At 41.0% G+C, this 16,162-nt stretch overlaps 1 protein-coding gene and 1 pseudogene across 4 annotated transcripts in view; one reads left to right on the top strand and one right to left on the bottom strand.

Annotated features, from left to right (window-relative positions):
* Nucleotides 1-4,607, top strand: part of HOPX (HOP homeobox) — a 28,833-nt gene extending 24,226 nt beyond the window's left edge. For all 4 annotated transcript variants that reach the window (XM_019740139.3, XM_019740143.3, XM_019740140.3 and 1 more), the window contains exon 3: nt 3,797-4,607. In XM_019740139.3, coding sequence (XP_019595698.1) covers nt 3,797-3,874 — 78 coding nt within the window. In that variant the 3' untranslated portion in view covers nt 3,875-4,607. The remainder of the gene's footprint in view (nt 1-3,796) is intronic.
* A 1,615-nt stretch (nt 4,608-6,222) lies between these two features.
* On the bottom strand, nt 6,223-6,603 carry LOC141570002 (small ribosomal subunit protein eS12 pseudogene; annotated as a pseudogene).
* Nucleotides 6,604-16,162: the final 9,559 nt, after the last annotated feature.

Here is a 16,162-nt window from a genome sequence, read left to right as displayed (position 1 = left end):
AAAAGTGTCTTTAAAAAAAAAAAAGAAAGTATCTTCTGGAGATGTCATGCCCAATGATGAACTTTGAGGCATAAATAAAATTATTTTCATGTATACAAGGCTTTAAAGGGACCCTTTAAATAACTCAGGGAAACCAGGGTGTGCTGGGCCTCCATATAGGCAGTGTCTGGTATCAGCATATCCCCTGTTTCTATTCTTCATTAGTTTTCCCTTTCCACAGATAAAAGTAACCAAAATAATATGTATTTCATATGCTTGATTCCCTCATCCCTAACGTCCCCCCTCCTCCAGTATTCTTTATTTTTCCATAACAACTGATACATTAGTACAAGAAAAATAAGCATGAGCTGCTCCTGTGAGATAATAAACTAGAGCTGATTCACATTGCTGATACTTTGGCAGGGGAAAGAGGGACTAAAATTTCTCTGACTGGGGGCTTTGATGACTTCTTTATAACTGTCCCACTGTAGGACAATGTTCTCTGCTATGGGGAGGACACCTATAGGAACTGGAGTGAGGTGAAGGGTGCTCAGTGGAAATAACTTTTAAGTTGCATATGCTGAGATCCTAGAAGGGGTTTTTCTCATGACAGTAATTAGATAGCTCCCACAATTAAATTAGATAAACCTTACAGAATACTGACCGCTGTATCTTTTATGGTTTTGAAGTCAGTGTTAGAAGAGGCTGGGAAAGCTCTTTCATTAGCCCCTTGGGAGGTTGAGATGATCTGGCATTTTCTATCATGAATTCAAGCCCAGTGTAGCTGGCGTTGGTGCTTAGAGAAGTTTCCAGTGTTTTTATCTCCTCTCATGTCCTGGGACTATTCCCAGAACTCAGTGGTTTTAGTTGTTGGATGTTTTATCTGTGGAATAAAGACCTCTAAAGGTCTCCTCCTGAAAAGAATGAAATGTTAGTTACTAGAGAAAAGGACAGGAACAATGTTATTTTGCCTTAACCCCTCTCCATCACAGTGTCTAATTATCATCTGTTCACTCGAAGTAAACAAATCTCCATCAATGGGTGAGGGTAACGAGGGCATTCATTTATAAGCAAGCGAGGAATGAATGTCTTTCCCAGGGGATGACTGAAACAAAAAAGAGACAGATAAAGCCAGGTGGAAAATTAGTATTGATGTGAGATGTGATAAGATTCAGCAGTAGAGGGGAAAAAAGCAAGCAAGGTGTTTACCAGGTTTTGTTGGACAGCAACTGGTTTGCTAAATTATTATATACATAGTTGATTTAAAATAGGTATCTTCAGAAAATAATCGAGCTTTTCTTGAACCTCGTTCCATCCCCCAGTGCTAGGATTCAATTTGTTAAGCATTTGGGTGCCAATTCACCAGTTCACAAATGTGGTCCTTGCTAAAGTTATGTTCAGTAACTGTACGTTAATATTCTGCTTCATTACTAGTGTAAAGATGTGGGTGGCTCTTCTGAATGAGGCCAGCTCAATCACTTTGTCTTAAATGAATCCTGATAGAAAATGAGACTTTTTTCCTCCAAGTTTTAATTAGTCAGTCTTTAAAACTCTGTCCTTTATTCAGCTCTACTAACTGGAAATCCTATTGAATCAGACTTGTAGCCTTGAACCGCCCACTCCCCCCAACAGAGCTACCTCATTAATGAAATTGGAGCCATGCTGCTCTCACACCAGATTTCAGAGTTAGTGAGACACACACACGGATTACAGAAGAAAATGGCGTCCACCGTTAGCAGTAGAACTTTGGTTAAAGCCACCGGGGTGAGCTCTCTCTTCCCCTTACGGATAATGATCCCCAGGAATGAAACATGGCACCTGGAGAGCAACCCCAAAAAAGAAGGCTTCCTCAAGGGTAGTCTGCTGCCCCTGGCTTTAGAGTACTTTTCTCTGCTGCTACCCTGCAGTCCAAAGGTGTGTAAGACAGCTGATCTTGACAGCTGTGTGTGGCATTTCAGGGTGTAAATTCTGTTGTACATTTAGGGCGAGTTGCAGGTGTGGTCCCACTCTGTGCAGCCAGCCTAGCATTGCTACAGAGCCCTAACTGCCCTGAGGCCTCACTCCCTTCTAGCTCCAGAGGACTCGATCCTTAGAAGCACTCCTCCTATGCTCCTCACTCTTTCTTCTGATCTTGGGTTTAGGACGAACTGCCTTTCAGCTCTCTAGATCTCTGAAGAGATGAGATCTTCCCCAGCATGGCCCGAGAGCCCAGCCTATTTATTCTGAGGTTAAATGTGCAGCTGGGCGGGTGTCCACCTATGCTAAGTCAGAACCCTCTAGACATTTCTCACCGCATCATCTCCATCAGCACATCCCAGGTCTGGCATCCCATAGCTGTGCTCTTTCTGCTTCCTTTCTGTCCCTTCATCTACTTACCCCTAAAAGAAGTAAATTTTAGGAAACCCAGAAGGGACAATAGCGATCCCCTGAGATTACCTCTTCATTTACAGTTGAGCTGACTGGTGCTCTATTTGTATGGACTTCCTCATGTTCTCATAGACAATATGAGATACAATAGAGCTTCCCGTTGGCAGGGCCCAGTACTGTGGAGCCCCCACTGGTCACCTTTCTAAGCAGCTTGCCTAGTTATACCAGTGGGACATGAAAACAAACCGCAATTACTTTTGCAGCAACATAATATCATTCTCAATGTATACCATGATATGTGAAAGGTGAGAAGGAGAATAAAGTCTGGAGATCCCAGCCTCTCATAGAGCCCTCTAACTCATCCGATCCCATGTGGATCGGTGCTTGCTGCTTCTATTTCTCACCAGTCCTTCTTCGATGTTGTTTGTTTCTTTTTTTAAATCCCAGTTTCCTCCTGGTGAACTTGGTCCATACTCCAGTCTTTTCCCCAGCATGAGTCTCTATCTCCTCTTTGCATGGTTCCCCACCCCTGCAGTAGCATAATAAAGGCAGCCACTGCTTTTCAGCATATAAAAATATTTTAGCCCTCACGTGGTACCATGTATAGAAACATCCCATCTGGGGCCTTTCCTAAATCCATAGTCACTTTTGTGAGGTGTAAATATTTGGGTCACAAAAAACTAGAAAATTCTGAGTAAACTGGTAGGCCCACTTTATCTTCTCTCATTGCCCAGCCGCCCTGGAGCAGGAGAGATTTGAGTTAGCCTATTTCATGGAGTTCTTCGAGGTTGTCCAGCGCTCAGTTAGCCATTCCATTTATTCGACAAATACTTACTAAGCACTACCGATGAGTAAGGAAGGTCCTTGGTGAGATCAGCACACATTGATGAGATGTAGCAGCATAGAGATCTATGTGGGCCATTGAAGAGATGCTTCAATTTGTTCATTTAGTAAACATTGATTACACTCTAACTGTTAAACCCTGTGCTAAGGGCTAAGGATGAAAGGATGACAACATGAATACAGTCACTGCTTTCATGAATCTTATATTCCAGAGGGAAATGCAGATTAAAAGATGAATACACAAATAAACAATTACAGATTTTAAAAGTCTTGTGATGATAATAAAGTACTAAAATGAGTGGAGAACCAACTTTAGATAAAATGGTCAGAGAAGTTTTCATTGAGAAGGTTCTATTTATACTGATGCCTGAGGATGAAAGGGAGATCATCAGATAAAGAATGAAGACAGAACATTCTAAACAGCGTGGGCAAAGGTCCTGAGGCAGGAAAGATTTAAGTGTGACAGTGAGAAGAACCATCCCCCTGGATACACTCCTTGCTCTCCTCCTTTCCATTTGGGCCACAGAGACTACCTTTCCAAAGAGAATGGACCTTTTGGGTTTTTTTCAGTATGTGGCAGGTAATTTTGCACCTTTCCCTCCTCCAGAAATGGTTTAAGCAGCGCCTGGCCCAGTGGCGGAAGTCGGAAGGACTACCCTCAGAATGCAGATCCGTTACTGACTAAGGAGATGGTGGGCATTGGTGGCTTCGCTCCATGAAGACCATCTGCTGTTTCTCACCTCGGCTTAACCAAGCTATTTTTTTTTTTTTTTTCAGTTCAGTGTTGTATATTCCATTGTTAGCTGTCCTGCTATTTAACACAATGTTGTATTTTTTTAATGTACATAACTAATGAAAATAACAATATGAAGCTACATGCAGCTTCTGTGTAAAGCAGTGGCTTGGCTAAGGAAGTGGTGTGACTTGTATTTCCCTTTGGGTCTTAATGACAGATAGTGTGAAAACCACTGAAGTCTGCTTTTGATCATCACCTCCCGATAACAATTTACTTTCAACATCCATTTCAGAGCAGGCAAAGCAACTGTTGAAAAGAGAGCCTGACCAAGCGGGAGACACACTTCTTTCTGAATCTACTTCTCTAACTTGTTTTCCTTGTGTTTCATTTAATACATTGAGGTTGAATGAGAATACAGATGAATATTTGAGTCATTCAGATTTCATAAAGTAATTTCTTGGATTAAAGCTGTGTTAACTTAGAAAGAATCCAGTTAGGTTAGAAGGTAGAAACTGCAAGTGACAAGACAGAAAAGCAAGAAACCAAGAAAAACATCCACAGAAGTCTTGAATTTACCTTATTTAAATGCATTTGATAAATTTATTTTGCTAAACAAAACAAACTGCTTTTTGTCTCTAAAATGATATTCTAAATAAAACCTTAACTTTTTGTTGAAAATGTACTGAATGAGTCCTCTGCAGATTTTTAATTGAATAACAATCATATCAAAGAAAAACAGACTTGCAACAACATAGGAACAGACTGACAAAAGGGCTGTCATTTCCTAAATTCTACTCAAGATGTGATTCAGGATTGGCATTATCAGCACGAGCTGCAAGCTTGTGAGAAATGCAGACTCTCAGACAACAATCCAGACCCACTAAATCAGAACTTGCATTTTTAACAAGGTCCCCAAGCAGTGTATATGCACATGAAAGTTTGAGCAGCACATTTCTAAAGGACTCTGCAATCAATTTGTGTCCTTTTCTCTCATGGCACATTAAGCGTCTTAATAGTCTATCAATTAAGATTGTGTTTGATTGCATGGAACAGTAACTTGATTACAATAGATTAACCAAATAGACCTTTTTGTCTATTTGTTTAATTGATCCATTATTTTTACGTAAGACATCAGCAGGTAGGAAGCTCCTAATGTTGTCAAGGAACTACAGTCATTTTATCTTCCTACTTTGCTATCTTCAGCATAACTGTTGTGTTCATGGATGCAAGATGGATGCTTAGGCACGGAATCTGCATTTCAAGAAAAGAAGGAGGAAGAGGAGGAAGGAAGAGGAGGGAAAGAGAAAAAGGCAAATACCAGCTAAGACTCTTCCCTTTAGAAAAGGTTTCCTGGGAGCCTTCCCACCCAGCAACTTCCACCTACATCTCATTAGCCAGAATTGAGTCACATGGCTACTCCTAACTGCAAGGGCATCTGGGAAGGTATTTTAAATTGGGCATATTTCTGCCTTGAGCAAAATCACGGTTCTGTTGGTAAGAAAGAAGGTGGGCTATGGAAATTGGAGTCTTTACCTAAGCAGTGTCTGTCAACATATCCTGGAATGATGCTGGCGTATACTTCAGAATTCTTACCTACAGTCTTCTCAGTTCTTTAAAATAAAGAGTCCAAAATAAGAAACACTAACAGTTATCCAGAATACAAATGTTTACAAGATCCCATTAAACATCCTTGGCAAGCTTCCTCTTCCTCTACCTTAAAACATTTCTTCTATAAACAATACACAGTGAACCAGGATCTGGACAGAACAGCCTTATCTGGCACACTCCCCTGCGTTGTCGTTAATGGTGGTCTGAGCATCTGTCAGCACCCAGGGCTGGATGCTGACATCACTTTCTGGAAAGGAAGAAGGGAGAAGGTGAGGATGAGGCAGGAATATGTGCATGTAATAGACACTGGTGAACAGATAGGATGGAAAAAGTGTGCTGCTAATCTGACTGTGGGCATAGTGGACACAGAGGTTGGTGATTTGCCCATGTCAGGCAATGAGAGAGATGCTAAACCAGGACTAAGACCGAGATCAGAAGTCCTTCTAACACACTAGAGACATGATTCAAGAACAATCCATCCAGGACAAGAAGAGTTAACCAGCTGGGCAGAGAGTGTGACCTTAGCTGGATGCTGAAAAGAACCATTTATGACAGAAGGATCATTTCCTGTGCATATTAAGCCCAACAGTCAGTCGTTGAATGGCACGTGCTGGGAGGAAATGAGGATTTGTGTCCATTTTATTTTATTTATTTAAATAAGAGTCAAGTTTTGTATTTGTTCATTTGTTTCATTTGAAGTACTCCTTGATGACATCATTAGCTTAAGAATCTTTGCCACAGTCCTTAACTACCTCACAAACTGCAACCAGCTGCTCTAAGGGGTTCTCCCTCTCTGTCAATTTCAAAGAGGCCTACCCATCCCCCTAGTTTCTTGTTGTCATCAGCCTTAATGAGGTGGATTTGGTGTTTAGCACAGAGGGTCTCCACCAACTTGACATACACAGGTTCATCACAGATGGATGCACGCTCACAAAGATGGGCTTGGTACTTGTCGAAGGCTTTGGCAGCAAATTCCACATTAGGCCATCATGGGTGAGTCTGGTCAGCACCTTTTATAAAGCAGTTTTAAGATCCATTATATCACCAGCTACAATGCTTTCCTCAGCCATGACAGTGGGTTACAGATGGAGCCTAATCGAATGTCCCCGAGCTTCCACGTCTGTGTGGCTGGACAGCAGCAGTGAAAGAATTAGTGTCTTTTAAATGTGAATTTGTTACCAATACTAACCTTCTTGAGTTTACTTTTTCAACTGTAATACAACAATAGCAATATTCTTAAAAAAAAGCACTTCATAAAGAGTAATAATATTACTACTGCTACAAAGTACTAATGAGGACAGGGCAAGGTTCATTTTGATCCCAGAGGTCTTCTAGTTTTATTATCAGTAGTCTCTTCTGGATACCTAGGGTCATACACCAACGTGATAATACCCACCCCAGAATGAGAAAAACTGCACAATCTCTCTTTCTTTGCCTTGTGTCACAATTCTGCTATTGCAGACATTGTTGGTTGCTTAGACTGATATTTATTCCCAACCCCTTTCTCTGTTACCACCTTTCTCTATCAAGGCTATAGAAGCTGAAAAGCTGGAATACTCCCTTCTCCATCATCACAGGAAGCTGTGGTGGTCATGTGACATGGTCTGGCCAAGGAGGTTTAGGTTGAAGACTTGGGTGGTGGTGGTGGTGGTGGTGGAGCCTTTTGGAAAGGATTTTGCCTTTCTTGGTAAAAGGTACAGAGGCAGTAGGCTCTGTACTTTTCTCCTTTCTTACCTTGAACTAGTTTCATTTGTTAATTGTAGAAATAGCCATAAGCAAAAAGAAAGAAAGATAGAAAGACTGTAAAACCAATAAAACCCATAAAAATTACCCAAGATCCCACCACTCAGAGGTAACCTTAATATTAATCTTAATATATTAATATATACCATACTGAGGGGAGGCATGTTTTTTATTTTTATTTTTTTAATCAGAGGGTCTTATGACTCCCTCCTTGGATTTCATTAATTTGCTAGAACAGCTCACAGAACTCAGGAAAACAATTTATTTACTTGATTACCAGTTTATTATAAAGGATATAACTCAGGAACAGCCAGATGGAAGATATGGGGGGAGGGGTGTGGAATTTTCATGCCGTCTCTGGGCAGCCACCCTCCCCACACCTCCATGTGTTCACCAACCTGGAAGCTCTTGGAATCCTGTACTTTAGGGGTTTTTATGGACGTTTCATTATGTAGGCATGGCTGATTAAATCGTCTACCTTTCAGGGTTAAATTCAATCTCCAGCCCCTGGCTCCCCTCCCTGGAGGCTGTGGGTGACAGAGGTGGGGCTGAAAATTCCAACCCTCTAATCACATGGTTGGTTCTCCTGGCAACAGGTCCCCATCTTGTCTAGGGGCTTTCCAAAAATCACCTTGTTACCATAAAGTCAGGTGTGGTTGAAAGGACTTGTTATGAATAACAAGACACTCCTTTTACCTTCATCATGCTAAAGCTATTTCAGAAACTGGAGCTATTTGGACAATATATAATATTTGGATAAAAGACCAAACATTATAATAAAAGATGCTCCCATTGCTCTTATTTAGGAAATTACAAGGGTTTTAGGAGCTGTGTGCCAGGAACAGAAAAAAAAGCAGATATATATATTTCTTATTTTAAATCACAATATCACAGGATGGACAGATTCTTCCTAAGGAGAAAATTTTCTTTTTTGTTTTTGAAAACACCTTGATGAGTTGTTTGTTTGTTTGTTTCTTCTATGAAACAGGTCTAGAAGGAGATAAAAAAAGAATTCAGTGGCTGTACATGGTAAAGTAGAAGGAATTGTGTCCCATGGAAACTCAGGTAGGAGGATACCTGAGATCCTCAGCCACTCGGAGGAAGATGATCTGGTAAGGGAGAGCAGGCTCCAGAGGTCGTGGGTCGACATGTCAGCTGCCCCAGAAGGCTGGTGGAGTTGGCTCAGGAACTGTAAAGTATCAAATGTTCTATTTCAAATTAATATTTGTGCAGCGCTGGGCCTGCAGTTGTCGTGCTGCCATTGTTCTTTGTTTTCCTCAGCCTTCAGGAAAGCTCTATGACACAAAATGGCCTAGCATTGGTGGGATGGGGAAGGAGCTGCTTGAGCTATGCATGTGGCATGCAGTGGACTGCAGAAGCATTTGTTTCTGTCTGCTGTCTTCTTCGTGTAAAAGGGTAACAGCACCCCTTTACATTTGGGGAACTCCTTCTGCTTCATGTGGTCCTGGAAGAGCAGTTAATCAGAGTGCCCCAGATTCCCCACCCTATTCAGAATTAGACACGTGACCCAGGCTGGCCAATCAAAATGCCATATCCCTTTGCACACAGGGATGGAACCAAGGAATGGGCCCTTGACCTCAGCTGAGCCAAAGTCCTTTACCAGGGTTTTCCCAATTGTAGCTGGAGGAGTAAGAGTTAGTTCTCTATTTCACTCATGCATGGAGGGGGGTTGCAGGCAGCCATCTATCCAGCCAACATAGAGAAGGCCACTCTGTAATGTGAGAGAATGAAGCCAGGCAGAAATGGGAGTTGGAGACAAAAAGACACAGAAGCCAGGTCCTGAGGCTCTGGTTCTCACTCTTCCCTTGGGCTACCCCAGCCTTCCTGGCTCTGGGAACCAGTGAATTCCCTTCATGGTGTATATCTGTCATTTGTAGCAAAAAGAGTCCTGACTAATGGCAGAGCGAAGAAAGGAAGAGATGAGTGTATAGAAGGAGGAATATCAGCCACTGGAGTGATTAAGAATCCAGGAGAAGCAGAAATTCAGAGCAAAAGACAGCCAGGAATATATAAGCTAACAAATCTTGAAAATAGATGGGCAGAGAACCAGAGAACCAGACTTTTCTTTCTAGATGGAGACTTGAGAAAAAATATTTTTGCATAGTAAAGGAAAAGATGACAAGTAGATAATTTATGGACATCAAGTACATACTTTTTTTCTTTTATAAGAGTTTATTTGAGCCAACATGATGATATATGCCGGGATGCAAGATCTCAAGTATTCTCAAATACATACTTTTTTTAATTAAGTGCAAATATGTGGTAGATAGGAGTTTGTCACTTTTGTGAGGACTTTTTGTTACTCTCTCTTCACCCTTACCATCTCCATTTAGAAATCGCGTTCCACATTATTCCACTGTCCACTAAAAAGTCATTAAAAAACCTCATTCCAACTGTTTCAAACATATCTCTGCCCAAACTCAATGCCAAAGTAACTATCAATAACAATGGTAATAAGAAAAATAATTGGAAACTTCACATTCTTTTTCCATGGCAGAAATACTAAGAGGTAGTGATGCACTCCTAAGTCAAGCAAGGATCTGGGACAGCAGCCACTGCTTACGATGGCGAGGCAGGAGAAGAAGATTGTTTGGTTTTAGGAAGCCTGGTGCTATTGATGCTGTGGTCTATAATAAAAACAATTATAGGCATGAAGAAGTGAAGTTTTCTAGAGACCTTCTCTTTTTCACCTTCATCAGCAGTTGTACCCTGACAACTACCTGAGCTCTGCTGCACTTGTGTACACCTAAATTCAATGTGGCTTCTGATAAGAGTGCACCACTTACACTTAGGAAAACATAAGAAACATTGGGTTTGAATTTCAGTTTTATGTAACTCATCTAACTACTTAAATACAATGACAAACTGACTCATAGTTCATCTGACTCATCCTTAGAGTTCCAGATTAGTAGTACAGAGGATTTTCTTCCTCTCTCTTTCAAATGAAAGCTCCCTCTCCTCACTCCTTTTTAAAAAAGCTTTTTAAACGGGAATTTGGCATTGTGTGGGAGTGAAGAAGGCAAATTTCTGGGGACAGTGACCCTAAAGATAAGAATCCTCAGGGGCATAGGAACTCGAATCAAAAGCCTAGAATCTTTGTTGTTTGAAAACAACAAAGGAACAAGACAAACAAACAAAGAAACAAAAACTGATAGGCACAGACAATAGTTTAGTGGTTACCAGAGGGTAAGGGGGTGGGGGGTGGTAGATAAGTGTAAACGGGATCAAATATATGGTGATAGAAGGAGAACTGACTCTGGCTGGTGAACACACAATGTGATAAATAGATGATGTATTACAGAATTGTGCACCTTAAACCTATGTAACTTTATTAACCATTGTCACTCCAATAAACTTTAATTTAAAAAAAAAGCCTAGAATCTTTTCAGGATACAGAATGTGTATTCACATATGAGAAGGAAAGTGCACATGTATGTTTATATGGCCAGAGGGGAAAGCCGAAGCAGAGCATTCTGTTTGTCCCTTAGTCAGTCTCTCCTACTTCCTGTAGTTTTATCTGAAAAGATTGCTGTCCCCCTAAACACTAAGTTTTCTCACCTCTCATATAGTTAGGTTTTTTTTTAGTCAGCCTCCAATCATCTCTATCCCCTGGTATTTACACCTTTTCATAGTCCCTTCTCACGTACTAGGGTGGGTCTGTGTGACCAGCAAAAAACCAGAAATGATGGTGTGTCACTCCTGAGGTTAGGTTCTAAAAGACACTGCAGCTTTTCTCTGTGTGTGTGTGTCTGAAATGAGTTGCTCTAGAGGAGATCAGCTGCCATGTGGAACAGCCCTATGGAGAGATCCACGTGGCAAGGAACCAAGGCCTCCTGACAACAGCCAGTGAGAACAAAGTTCTGCCAACACCTCCCGCCCCGCCCCAGCATTCACACAAGTGAAATAACAACCCAGCTGAGCTGCTCTTCTGGGTCATGCCCCTCAAAAGAGTAAGTGTGCTCTCTTGTTTCTCTTCCCACATCTCCTAAACTAGAATGTGACTATGGCGGTGAACTGTCTTAGATCATGTAGATGATAACACCTTAGGGTTTGGAGGGCAACAAATAAAAGAGCCTGGGTCTCTGTTAGTCAGGAAATACCAAGTTTAGCTGCTCTAACAACCATCCTGCAATCTCAGTGGCTTTTAAGCCCACTCTTACTGCCACAAGTCTGTTGCAGCTCTGAGAAATTTCTCAAGATGGATGTCCTTCATATCAATAGTGCTTCCACAAAGTTCAGTGAAAGAGAAAGTGAGAGCAGACAGCCATGTAGTAGCCACTAAATGCTTCTGTGACACATCTCACACTCACATTTCTGGCCAAACCAAGTTGCATGATCCTATCTAACCCAAAGGGGACAGAGAAGAACAATCCTTCCTTATTCCCAGAGGAAGGAGACTGGAAATATTTTTTTAGCAGAACTAATTTCTACCAAAGCACTCCACACCAAGTCATCACACCAGCCCTGGACTTCTCTACAGGAAGATACCCAATAGAGAAATAAATTCAATCTTGGGTAAGTCACAGGGTTTGGGGATCTCTTAATTTAGAGCCTAGCCTATATCCTGAGCAATAAAGGAATCTAGATAAAAGAATGGATCTAGGACCTGCCTACCTACAAACTGGTTCTACAATTATTGTTAATATTCACCAGGAAAATGAAGGCATATAAATGGATAGTCCCATTTGCCCTTCCATAGCCACTCTCCATACTTTTCTACCCTCCACTGTGGCCAAGGAAGGTGACATTTTCAGATTGCCTCAACCAGACTCCCTCGCCCTCTGGATTCTGGTTGTGTTTAGCCAATGACAGTCATTAGCAGGAGGTTGGGGAATAAGAGTAGAATAAGGTTGGGGTGTTTTTTCCCCTGTTGATGTCCAAACAGATGTCACGCTTTGACAGTGATTATGTTCTTCTAGCCAAGACCACAGCCTCAGTCAGGACTTCTGCACAGCTATCGGTCTCTCCAGCTTCCAATAACTTTCCCTCTCCTTGACCCATTCTGACCCATTCTGAGCCTGTTATTGGCTCCAATGTTTCTCTACCCTTTGTTCATTTCCCCACATCTTTGTAGAGTTCTTTCATTAAATTGTCTTCAGTTACCTCTGCCATCTATTTCTTGTCATACCCTGAGCAATACAATACTTCTCCCTCAAATTACAGCTGTTAGTCAAAACAACCAATGACATAAGAAATGGGCAGACGTGAAAGACCCAAAAGGATGATGATAACCTTTTAAATCAACAGTGTAATAATCAAAGCAAATGGGCATTAGCAAACGGGCATTATCTTACAGAGCATGGGAAAGAAATCCCCTTTATTGGCATTGTCTAGATGATAAGAGGCCAAGTGGCATCTTAAATATTTGTGACTTTATGTCAAATCATTCCAGGAAAAGTTAGTTGACATAACTATCCAAGAATTAAAGCTTATTCCCAAATAGCTCCATTATTCATTTCAAATATCACTGGCTTACCAACTTAATTCTTTAGCTGGAGTTCCATTGGTTTCAGCCAGGAAGCTCTGAATTAAAACATGGAGTTTGCCAAGTTTCTGTTTGAACAAGATTCAGGGAGACTCCGAAAGTTTCATAGTCCATCAGGAGTACAGCCTATAGCTCAACTCATTTCACGGTGAAAGAGGGAAAAAATAGAGAGAATGAAGGGTGTGGGTGGGGAGAGGAAGGGAGAGCTAAACCTACCTTTTAGTTCATGGAAAGAAAGATGATTTTTCAAATGAGGAACTGCCTCTTCTACATTAAAAACAAACTCTAAAAAAAAAAAAATACCTTCAGTTGGGAGCTCTCCCCAAGGGATATCCAGGTAGGAGACCTAGAAGAAACTGTGCTTTTGCTTTCAAACACGTCACCTTCTTATGGGGGATCTGCAATGGCCAAAGGAGGAACCAATAAGACCATGGAAGATGATATTTATCCATAGAGCTACTTGGGATAGGAATTCCTCTTTGATCAAACAACACAGCTGAGAAGAAAATGAAAAATATCAGAGTCTTCATCCATTTATTAAAATATTCACCCATCCTAATCCAAAATAAACAGCGTCAACAAAACCATGTGTATGTGTTTGGATGCTTTTGGCTATAAGCGACAGAATACCCAACTGAAAGTGGCTTTCTATTTTCTCATATAACAAATGTAGGTGATTCCAGGCTTGGATAATTCAGCCACCTAACTAGGCCATGGCTCTAGGTTATCCTCATTGAGATTGTCTTCTCTGTCTTCTTATGGTAGCAGGATTACTGCTTCAGTTTCAAACATCACATCCCACATAACATCATCCAAATGCCGGAAGGAAAAGCCCTGGCTTTCTCTTCAGACAACTTTCATTTTATTTTATCAGGGAGGAAACCCTTTTCCCAGAAGCCCCCGGTAGCCTTCTCCTTACTCTCCATTGTCTGGAATTGGGCCCCATGGCCCACCCCATTCCTAGAACTGGCAAAGATAATCATCACATAGAACAGACTGACACAGAGCAGGAGATCATTAAATTTTGTTGAATGAATAAAAGGTGAATTGGATTACCATGGTTACCTTAGACTAATTCCAATCCATTTCCTAGGACCCATTTTCCTAGAACACATGTCGCTCGATGGCTCAAGAAAATTGGTATTTTCTTATCCAGGAAGAAGGAAGGAATGGCTGTAGGGCAGTCAGTCCATAGTGTATGCCACATTACGCTCTTCTTAAAGCAGTGAATGACAGCAACCCAAGTAAGGGCTTATTATTTTCTAACGGTAACTTTGAAAAGAAATGTTTTGGGATTTAAACAAATTGTTCATGCAAGGGGGTATATCAGTAGTGGACAAGTTACTATATTCTAAAGAGAAATGAACCTTTTTTTCTTTCTGCCCCAGCAGAATATTAGTTCCTTCAGGATATTCTCTTTCTGACCAAACCCAGTCTTGGGTAGGTGTCTGTCAATCTATTATCAAGCACTCTCTACCTCTCGGCAGTACAGCATTTACCACACCAGGTTATTCTTCTCCCCTGTAGTAGAGACTGTTATGTGCTCACTAATGTCTGTTTTCTTTTCCTTCCATGTACTGAGCCATGTTTCCCAACTGCCTTTGCAGTTAGGTGTGGCCATCTGATTGAGTCTGGTCAATGCAATGTTGGTAAAGTGATGTATGCCAGTTCCGGACTGGGCCCTAAAGGTTAGCTAATATCCTAGCTCCCTCTTTTTAATCTTCTGGCTGAATGGAGGGCTTTGTAGACAGAAAAGAATGTGGAAGGAGCCTGGGACCCAAAATGACTACATTGAGCAGAATACCTGTCCTCTTCCCAGTCTGAATTAGATTGGGATGAAATGTGTGAAGAGCACATTCTTTATTATGCTAAGCCACTGAGAGTTAGGTGTGTGTGTGTGTGTGTGTGTGTGTGTGTTACAGCAGTTATCCCATTCTAACACTGTTGCCCATTAGAATGAAAATCTCTTGAGAATAGAAGCCTCTTTCATCTTATTCACCATGGTATTCCTTGTCCTAGCATAGTGTCACATAATAGGCACTTAATACATTTTAAATGAAATAAGTGTAATTCTCTCAACATGTACCTATTATGTCCCAAAATAGCTTTAACTTTGTAATGCTATATTGGTAATTTTTGATATCTCTTCATAGCTCAACATTGAAATGAACAGTAAATCCCTTTAAAAGAAGGCAGGGGTAACCTGTGGTGATTGTCCGCCTTGGCAACAAAGAAGGAAGGAAAAAGATGCCTCTCACTTTTTAAACATTTAAAGGTCAAAAAGGACAGTGTCAACAAGGTGCTATGATGTAAAGTCAAGTGAAATAGGAATATTCTTGCTATTGCTCACAGTATACATGTGCAAGCCTTGCTCAACTTCTTAAACTTTTTAGTGGTTTTTGAAAACCAATGACATCACCTGGGGTGTCTCTTTAAAAATGCAACATCTGTATTTTTAACCAGCTCTCCTGCTCAGTGAACTATGAGAAACATTGCTATCTATCCTGCTTTTTCTTTGTATTATTGTTTTTTAGTAAGTTGACTGGAAACAATTTAACGTCTCCCATTCCACCAAATCTCTCCCCATTAACTAGCTAATATCTATGTTAGGAAGCGATCCAAAAATAGCTGCAGGTTTTCCTTCCTGCTGGCACTGACTGGTGTGGGACAGTTACAGGTGCTCTCTCTGGCCTCTGTTTTTATTGTTTTTCTTTCATCACTCAGCTGCAAAGCATTGCTGGTTCCCTATCTTACAGATCCTTGCAAATTTCATGCTGCTAGGACCTTGGCCCAGGTTAAGGTCATTGCTGACTTCCTTGTTATCTCAAAAATGACCAATGGAATTCTCACTGTTGGTGTTAAGTGTAAAATGATACAACCACTTCAGAAAAACTGTTCGGCAGTATCTACTAACATCAAACAGACACCTAACTTATGACCCAGCAAGTTCACTCTTAGATCTATCCTCACAAAAAATGAAGATGTATGTTCACAAAAAGGCATGTGTGCAATGTTCATAACAGCTTTACTTATAATAGCCCCAAACTTGAGACAACCCAAATGTCCATTAACAGGAGAATGGATAAGCATAATGGCATATTTATGTCATGAAATACTACACAGGAATAATACAGGAATCAACTATTGACACACATAACAATAGGGATGGACCTCAAAAACAGTATGCCATGCAAAAGACTCCATACACAAATGAATATATGCTGTATGACTTCATTCATATGAAGTCTGAGAACAGGCAAAACCAATCTGTAGTGACATAAATAAGAACAAGGCTACTTTTGAGTGAGATGAGGGGGGTTCTTGACCTGAAAATGGCATGCGATAATTTTCTGGGAAGACGGCAATGTTCTAAGTATTGA

This window comes from Rhinolophus sinicus, chromosome 1, assembly GCF_057876585.1.
Source record: "Rhinolophus sinicus isolate RSI-liver-muscle chromosome 1, RSI-T2T, whole genome shotgun sequence".
Lineage (NCBI taxonomy): Eukaryota > Metazoa > Chordata > Mammalia > Chiroptera > Rhinolophidae > Rhinolophus > Rhinolophus sinicus.
This window is presented reverse-complemented; position numbering and strand designations above follow the sequence as displayed.